At 43.0% G+C, this 9690-nt stretch overlaps 1 protein-coding gene across 1 annotated transcript; it reads right to left on the bottom strand.

Moving 5' to 3' along the window:
- Window positions 1-286: 286 nt before the first annotated feature.
- LOC132872380 (uncharacterized) lies at window positions 287-5738 on the bottom strand. The gene has a single exon (XM_060907145.1). The coding sequence runs from the start codon at window positions 5736-5738 to the stop codon at window positions 462-464; it is 5277 nt and encodes a 1758-aa protein (XP_060763128.1). The 3' UTR covers window positions 287-461.
- Window positions 5739-9690: the final 3952 nt, after the last annotated feature.

Below are 9690 nucleotides of genomic sequence, written 5' to 3' on the forward strand. Positions count from 1 at the left end.
TCTTTCTCACATTCTCACTTTCATTATTTTGTTCTCACTATCAAATTATTTCACTCTCTCACTCTCAATGTCTCACTCTCCCTGTGTAGTGTCACGGAAGCTTCAATTAATGAACACGACGTAATTGTCTTTGTGAACTTTTACTGAACACAATGCTGCAGCATTACAAAGAGGAAAAATATAATTGGGCAATACAAACAACCCACATCGGCATCTTTTACTTCGGAGATTCATTTCCTAAAAAAAAAACGTCAATGCACACAAGCATTTCCTTAAATCGGGCTTCAAAATAAAAGCACTTCCTGTTCACGTAAATAAAACAAATCAATCAAAATTTAACTAACATTCATTTACATAATTTCTACAACAAAATATAATGACTGCTTGTCTAATATTAGCCTCAATAATTTACAACATCCTCCCGCCCGATGAACAGGTGTTCATATCGATTCACTTATTACTTAACTTATCTCTAATGGATATATCAACTGAATAGGTCTCCGCAACAGACTGCCTGTAGATGTACGAACAGTGCAGGAACGAACAAGTCCATCTCTGCCTGAAAACAACTCAACAATCCTGCCCATTTTCCAGGTTTGCCTGGGCATATTGTCCTCTCCAATCAGTATGACATCTCCCACCTTCAGCGTGGTGGGTATGGGTGTGTCACACTGGTGAGCTGATTTTAAGTCCATCAAGTAGTCCTTCCGCCAGCTGTTCCAAAGGCTGGTTAACAGCCTCTGCCGGTACCTCCATCTCTTGCCCATGTCCTCTCTGCTTACATTAGTTGCCTTAGATGAAGATATCATAGTCTGTGGTGGCAGAGAGGTGAGTCTTTTCCCAACCAGGAAATGTGAGGGTGAAAGCGGCTGGGGCTCTGATGCGTCATTATGGACATAGGAGAGAGGCCGGGAATTCAGCACAGCCTCTACCTCTGCAAGCATGGTTGTCAGCTCCTCAAAGGTGAGTGAAGCTTTCCCTAGGACCCTCTTCAAACATGTTTTTACAGATCTCACAAGTCTTTCCCAGAAGCCGCCCCACCAAGCAGCTCTCTCCACAATAAACTTCCAGGTGATCCCCTTGTCCGTGAAAAAGTCAGTGAGCTCTGATTTTCTGAATGACCTCCACAGCTCCTTCAGGTCTTGGTCTGCTCTTTTGAACGTTTTAGCATTGTCTGAGTAAATAACTTTACACAGCCCTCGCCTTGCAATAAATCTTCTTAAGGCTAACAGAAAGTTTTCAGTAGTCTGATCTGAAACTAGCTCTAAATGCACTGCTCTGGTAACAGCACAAGTAAATAGTGCAATGTATGCCTTCTTAGGCTGACCACTACATTTAACATAGAGCGGCCCTGCAAAATCTACCCCAGTTACTTCAAAGGGTGGGGACTCTGTGACTCTGTCTCTTGGTAATGGAGCTGTAACTTGCTGCACTGGCTTAAGCTTAAGTCTCCTGCAGATGTGACAATGTGCTACCACTTGCTTGACCAGCTGTCTCCCCCTCAAAACCCAGTATCTTTCCCTCATTTGCACCAGAGTGTCTCTAATCCCAGAGTGCATCACTCTCTCATGACAGTCCTGAGCTAGCAACTCAGAGAATTTGTGATTTGCAGGCAGCACCCATGGGTGCTGCTCCCTGAAGCTGAAATCAGTGTGCTGTAGCCTGCCTCCCACACTAACAAGGCCATTTTCATCAAAAAACGGCTTCAAGTCTCTGATTTTTGAGTCTTTCTTGATATCTCTTCCAGACTTCAGCTGACAGATTTCTTGACTGAAACTCTGGTTTTGTGTCACTTTTACCCAGTACACTTCTGCTGCAGTGAGCTCCTCAGTAGTTAACTCTCCTTGAGTTCTTGGAGAGGAGCGGGCATTAGTTATGAACCTTCGCACCCATGCAGTTATTCTCAGTACTGTTTTCAACCTGCTGTATTTTCCTAGGTCTAACAATGGCTCAGCCTGCTCAACGGTGCTAAGCTGTACTACTGTCTGAAACTTAGACCTAAGCTCCCTGCTTACCTCATCTGCAATGCAGTCCTCATCAATGCTTTCTACTTCTTCTGCAGATGACAGTGAGATGGGTCCACTCCACCATAACTGGCTTTGCAGGAGGTTCTCTACACTCTGCCCTCTGGTGGGCAAGTCAGCAGGATTGTTTTTGCCATTGCAGTGAGACCACAGTTCAGGATTTGTGAGACCTTGTATCTCAGCCACTCTGTTGGCCACAAACGGCTTCCACCTTTGTGCTGTGCTGCGTATCCAGTGAAGAACAATCATTGAGTCTGTCCACATGTTTAACTGATTTATTTTCATGTTGAGTGGCTTGAGAAGATTATTACCTAGCCTTGCTCCAATCAGTGCTCCCATAAGTTCCAAGCGTGGTAATGTCATTTTCTTTAAGGGGGCTACCTTTGACTTGGATGCCACAAAACTTGTCACAATCTCCTTTTCTTTGTTCTCTCCTTGCAAATAGGCAACAGCACTGTACGCCCTTTCGCTGGCATCACAGAAAACGTGTAGCTTGACAGTCTGTGAGTCTGGGTTAATGTCTATTTGGTACCATCTTGGTATGTCCAGCTGGTGGAGCTGCGGCAACTCTGCACACCACCGGTCCCATTTTTCAGCCAGGTCTGAAGGCAGCTGATCATCCCAACCAACTCCCCTCTCCCACAGTTCCTGGAACAGGCACTTGGCTCTGATGGTGAAGGGGGTGAGAAACCCGATTGGGTCAAAGACACGAGCTGATGTCTGTAGTACATTTCTCTTTGTGTTTTCCTTGCCTTTCATAATGTCTAGCAGTCCCTTTAGGTCAAACACAAAGTCATCCTTCTCTGATCTCCATACTAGTCCCAACACCTTCAGTACATTTCCACAAGTGGCTGTTTCTGTTGTGTGCTCCATTCCACCTTCTGTCCACTTAGCTCTCAGTTCTGGTGAATTAGTTATCCATTTGCATAGGTTCATGCCAGCATGGGACAGAATCTCTTTTGCCTTTGTAGTGACTGAAAGTGCTTCATCCACATTACTTGCGCTGGCAATGAAATCATCTACATAAAGACACTCCCTCAGCGCCTCCACTGTCTTGGGCTGCTCTGTTTCATACTGCTTGATATGTTTTCTGATTGTTGCAGCTAACAAGAAAGGGCTGGGTGACACTCCAAATACTACTCTGCTCATTCTCAAGATGCGCAGATCATTTTCACTGTCTTTGGTTGGGGGCCCCTGCAGCCACAGGAACCTCACAGCATCTTTATCTTTCTCTGCTAAAGCTATCTGCAAGAAGGCTTTGGTAATATCAGCAGTAAAGGCTATCTGGTGAAGTCTGAACTTGATCAGCACATCTAGTAAATTAGGGTTGAGATTTGGCCCAGTCAGTAAACAGTCATTGAGTGAGGGGCTACCATCTTCATGTGATGATGCATCAAAAACCACCCTCAGTTTAGTAGTTATCTTATCTTCTCGAAGAACAGCATGATGTGGCATGTAATATTTTACAGACTCTGGATTTTCTTGTTTTAAAGTGTTAGCTGGTACATCCTCACAGATGCCTTGTTGCAGGTAATCTTTAATGATGTCGCTGTACCTTGTGTACAGGGTCGTGTCCATCTTTAGTCTCCTCTTGAGGCCTTCAAACCTTCCCTTTGCGACCCTGAAGTTGTCTGGGAGATCTGGTTTATCAGGTCGCCATGGTAACTCCACTTGGTAGCGGCCATTGTTATGTGTTACTGTCTGTTCAAAGTTCTGGAGTGCCTCTGCTTCTTCTGGGCTCCTAGCTTTCTCGTGGACAATGCCCAGAGACTCCACCTCCCAAAAGGCATGCAACTGTTTCACAATCTGAGTGTCCTCTTCTAGACTGATGTGCATACAGGTCGCATCAGTTACACTGGATGTTGATACTGGTCCTTGCAAAGCCCACCCAAAGCTGCTCTCTATGGCCACTAATGAATTAGTCAATCTCTGGACCTTGCCTGACACAACCTTCCAGTAGAAGTCTCCGCCTATTAACACTGAGAGTTCTGGATCATCACAGCCATCTAGTGAGAAATCAGCTAGTTGTAGACCCTTTCTCTCCATCTCTTCTTGTAAGGGTTTGCCAGGGACCTTTATCACAGCACTGCACACTTGGGGGGTTTCCACAGCTTCAATCTCGATTCTTTGCTGTGAATCCCACACATTTTCCATCCACACCTTCACGACGTTGCGCTGTACTGTTGCAGGTGTGGTGGATCCAAAGGTATGTAGATTTAGTGTCTCCTGTCTTACCACTGGTAATCTTAGTGCCTTTGCCACATCCTCACGAATGAAGCTTCTCTGACTCCCTCCGTCTAACAGGCAGCGCACGATCTTTTTCCCTGCTGGACCACCTGCCCATGCCTTCACAGTTTGGAGCAACACTGTGTTCCGGATGTCAGCTTTCAGTTTTACTGTACTGGACACCGATGATACAACAGTCTCTGTATTGTTATTGCTAGTGTCTGTCTTAGCTTCATTTAGCTCACAAACTGACTGATGATGTCTGCGACCACACAGAGCACATATAACACCTTTAGCTCTGCAAAATTTGGCTATGTGTTTTGGGCCAAGGCAAACATAACATCTTCCCATCTTCCTCAGTTTCTCCTTGCGAGCAGACACAGACTTATCTGGACAATGTTCTGGTTTGTGGTTCTCACTGTCACAATACACACAGGTCTGAGGGGCATTACTAGCTGTGTGCAGTGCCGTTGCTGAAGGTACACTCCACTTCTTTGGTTTGTTCTCACAGAAAGGAGCTGCTTTGCCAAGCGATCTGTTATTGGTCTGAATGTCCCTTTGTGTGATACCTGGTCTTGTAAGCTGTAGTGCTCTCTCTCTGCTTTGGACTTCATTTTGCAGGAAACGGATGAGTTCAAACACCTTCCATTCACCACTGGAGTCTGTCTGGCGGGTGTAAGCCAATGCGATGTCTTCAGGTATAAGTTGTAATAGCACTGGGCATAACAAACAGCCATATGTGTCACTATGAACTCCTAATGATTCTAGACTGCGAATTTGTATTTCACATTCATCATAGAGGTGTCTGAGAGCTACTACATCTGCTGATCTCTTCACTGGAGCCAGGTTCAACAGTTTTGACATGTGTGCACTGATTACAATATCCTTTCTTCCAAAACGGCTCTCAAGCAATTCCACTGCTGCATCATAATTTCCATCAGTCATAGTAAGTCCTGCTACAGCTCTTGCTGCTGCTCCAGTCAAGTAGGACTTCAGGTAAATGAACTTTTCTCTCTTACACAGGGCATCATTGTTATGAATTGCTGTTTCATATTGAGACCAGAATTCTTGCCACTGGCTTATTTCTCCACTGTATTTCTCTATGATTAGCTTGGGCAGTTTAACAGTCTGTGTACCTGGCGATTTGACTGAGTTGATACTTGCATCGCTCACCCGCACACTCACTGGGTCACGTGCCTTCTGAATCAGTCTGGTGGCGCGAGCCTTCCACGTGAGAATGCGGTCCTGGTACTCCTGAGTGTTTGCAACTTCCGTCTCCAGTTCGTCAGTGGCCGTTTCGTCCTCAATGCCTTTGTCCAAGTCTATTAAACTTTCCTCCTTTGTTGACAGTACTGACAGCATTTCACGGAGTTTATCACAGTCGGGTACATCCTTGCTCACCTCCTCCTCAATGCGAGTCAACAGCTTTGTTGTTGAGGCGCGGATTGTCCCCCGCTTCTTCTTCATCCTTTCCATGTGCTCCGTCATTTCTGCATCCAGCTAGCATTAGCTTCCCACTTCAGTAAAGCTCAAAGTGAGGAAAAAAAAAAAATATTCCCGGGTTTCGGCACCAAAATGTAGTGTCACGGAAGCTTCAATTAATGAACACGACGTAATTGTCTTTGTGAACTTTTACTGAACACAATGCTGCAGCATTACAAAGAGGAAAAATATAATTGGGCAATACAAACAACCCACATCGGCATCTTTTACTTCGGAGATTCATTTCCTAAAAAAAAAACGTCAATGCACACAAGCGTTTCCTTAAATCGGGCTTCAAAATAAAAGCACTTCCTGTTCACGTAAATAAAACAAATCAATCAAAATTTAACTAACATTCATTTACATAATTTCTACAACAAAATATAATGACTGCTTGTCTAATATTAGCCTCAATAATTTACAACACCCTGTGTCATTATCTCAATTTACCATCTCACTGTCACTATCTCATTTTCTCAAGCTCATGATCGCACTTGTAATTAAAACACTTCAGGAAGCGCTCACTCTTTTCTATTAAAACCAAATGTTTCAAATGAAGACTAAGAAAAAAATAGCCATGGAATTTTTACACACGTTGTAAAGACACCAGACGTCCTCCAGGAACATGACAGAACACACACATCTGGAAAACTAATCCCATCTGAATCAGACTTCTTAGATTCTTAGAATGAAAACTTAGTGTTCTTGTTCACTTGGTGTCTCATTGTTCCTCTAAATTCCTGGTTTTCTTGTTCCATCAAGCTGAGCTTGTACCATGGCAGGATTGCTGGTATTGCCATGGCAACACCACTTTTCAGCCAAATATTGCCCAGCAACACGACTTTTCACAACTGGCAAAGAGGCAACATCATCTTTAGTTGCTGAATAACATGCACTGATTCAAGGAAACACGCTTCAAATGGACTTCAAACAGGAAGGAATCTATTGAAGAAAAACTATTTCAGATATTTGACCTTGCTGTGACCTTGACCCTGTTCGGATCAATTCCCAAATCTAATCAATTCATCTGCTGGATACTGTGATGATTCTGTATAAATCCTACAAACACACAACCACATGATCTTGAGACCACCAACACCCAGACTCCACCCATATGGCATTCTCCAATCTGATTGGTCGCTCTGTGAGTCTCTGTGCTCTTCTCAAGTATTATGATATGTATTATAGGTTCATGTGTGTGACCCTGTACACTGTTCTGCTTCTGTCAATGAATATAACATTAAATAACATTTCAGAGATATAAAATTCACTACGATTTCATTCGAACCTCAGGTGATATCCTGGTGTTGGCCTAAGGTTTGTGTTGTGGTTTAGAGATATTTTAAACATTATACATGTCATGGAGCTGGAAAAGATGAAATAGTCAAAGGAAAATACATTTTAATTTCATTGTAATTCCATTATTCAAATATTCTGTATTATTCTACTTTATGTTATTGCCAAGAGATTATAGATCTCTGGATGATTTCATCAGTCTGTGCCGTAAAGAAAAATCGAGCCGAGCTGAGTTGACCACATGTTTTGTGTGTGTGTGTGTGTATGTGTGTGTGTGTGTGTGTTCCAGTTGCTTCATGAGAAACAAAAAATAAATCAATAAATAAATGCAGAGCCTGGAAGAATAAAGTTGTGAAAAGAAAGATGGAGTTGTATCTGATTTCGAGTGCAACATGTGTCTGTTACTCTCCCTTTAACATTTCTGCTAAATTGTGGTGTGATGAAGTAGCGTTACCATTGTGTTTTATTCCTCTTACACCACAGCAACTTACCAATAATTCATTTTCATGTATTTAGGAAAGAAGAAAATATAAGGTTTTATATCTAGTCACAGCGTGGCTCTTAGACTGTGGCAAAGATAGGAGACTAAACAATAGTGCAAGTCGTACACAAGCATTCACTTCCAAAGAATGCTCGGAGGGGGTCAGGCTGCCATATGAGTTAAAACCATCACTGTGCGCTTCATTTGGAGGAAACGCTGTTTTTGTTATCATATGTTTGGAACAGTGTGGCCTCAGTGAGCTGTACCGCTAAAGAAACACCTGATTGGTGTGATTAATTTTAATCCAAGGTCACGTCTCGGGCTCGTCAGTTGGCACGTTTTACACACACGGTTCATGACGTCAGTGATGAGTCTGGCCTCATTTTCAAACTGCTTTTGGCACAATAATCTGTCTCACATCCAACTGGCCCACTTGTACACACACACACACACACACACACACACCGTCTGTGTGAAGAGAAGACATTTCCAGGACGATGGTGTTTTAATGGAACTTGATATGTGTGACACGAAATCATCCTCACTTCCTTTTATAAAGGTCGAGTGCTGTTTTTAGTCCTTTAGTCTTCAAAGACACGTAAAAAGCCCCTCCAGAAATCAGAAGAGTGTATTAATCAATTAACTAATTAATTAATTAGCGTTGTTTGTTGTGGATTTTTTTTAATAAAGTATTTTTCAGTAATGAGGGTCAGCTGAGGAAATGCCGTACGTTTTCATCGAGGAAACTGAAAATGACAAGAGAACATTACTGACCACTGCCTGGGGAATTTATACAACAAACAATACGTCTGAGCCTCAGTCATCTCTCACTCACACACACACACACACACACACACAGAGGCCTCAGAGGCTGAAATCAGATCTTTGTGCAGAGGGTGTGTTGGTTTTTGGTTTGGATGGAGTTATTGATTGAAACACACACACACGTCAGCTCAGAGGCATTTTATAACCTCATTGAGTTGTGGTTTTTGTTAAATTAATTCCTCGGTTGATATTGTCGATGTTCCAGTCTCAGTATTTACGCTTACACTCATTCCCAGTGAAGTGGGTGTGGCCTCACTTTCTGTAACTTTACAGAACCTTTGTTTGGGGGATTTTTTTTGGAACAGCTCTATATAATAACATACTGAATTTGACATGCTTCTATAAATCATTCCTGATAAAGAAATTCACACCACAGACTCTAAACACCTGAGTAACACACGGCCTTCTCCATGAACAGGAGTTCCTCAGGGGTTCTTTAGATGATTCATGGTTGTAGCTTCAGGACCACAACCTTTTCTGAAAGGGAGGCTTGGTCTTATAGGGTTCTCCATAGAACATTGAATTTGTTCCTCACAAACTGAGCAATTAGAAGAACGTGTGAGAGTGGTGAAGAACCTGGCTGAACATTGGACACTCGGTGGACACAGAGTGAGAAAGGTTAAGGATTGGGGGAGGAGTTAATGATTATACCTCATCTCTCTCTCTCTCTCACACACACACACACACACACACACACACACCCAAGGACGCGTTATCCTAATGGGCTTCATGGGCAGCTGCCCAGGGCCTCGGCCACTAGGGGGCCTCGGAGGTAGCAAGATCGGAAAATATGAAACGATATTTTCAGAAGTTTTGATCATATTGATAACATTTTTGATGCATTTCGCCACCCGTAAGGAAGCCCACCTTGTCCCGTCGCATAAATCACCCGTCATTGTCAATATGATCACTGTCCACCATGTCTTCACACGCTACGCCAGCTTGAGTTCAATTATTTAATTAATGACTTCGCTTTCTAGAAAAGTAGGAAAGTGCCCTTGTAAGTTGACCCATGGCTGTCAAACTGAATTTGCAAAGCTGTGTGCCGCTGCTGTTTGGGACATTACGTGTGTGAAAGGATGAAATGTTTCACACAGCCTAACATTTTGAGATTTATTTCTGAGAAGCAAGATATTTTTCTTTGTTATCGCTCTTTGTTTTCACAAGTTAAAAGTCGCCTGGATTCCAAAATGAAAACGAACGGTTATATACCAAATGAATGTTCTTGTTCTGAATACTAAAGAAACTGTTGTAGGCCGAGGTTATGTTCTCGACATGTTGTTCATTGACTCACTCATTCAAAGGCTTCTTGAGGCTAAACTTTAGTTAACCAGACTTGTTAACTGTGATGTCTGA

This window comes from Neoarius graeffei, chromosome 24, assembly GCF_027579695.1.
Source record: "Neoarius graeffei isolate fNeoGra1 chromosome 24, fNeoGra1.pri, whole genome shotgun sequence".
Lineage (NCBI taxonomy): Eukaryota > Metazoa > Chordata > Actinopteri > Siluriformes > Ariidae > Neoarius > Neoarius graeffei.

Excerpts from the sequence above, each read along its gene's own strand:
- LOC132872380 (XM_060907145.1), bottom strand. The coding sequence starts at position 5,738 with ATGACGGAGCACATGGAAAGGATGAAGAAGAAGCGGGGGACAATCCGC.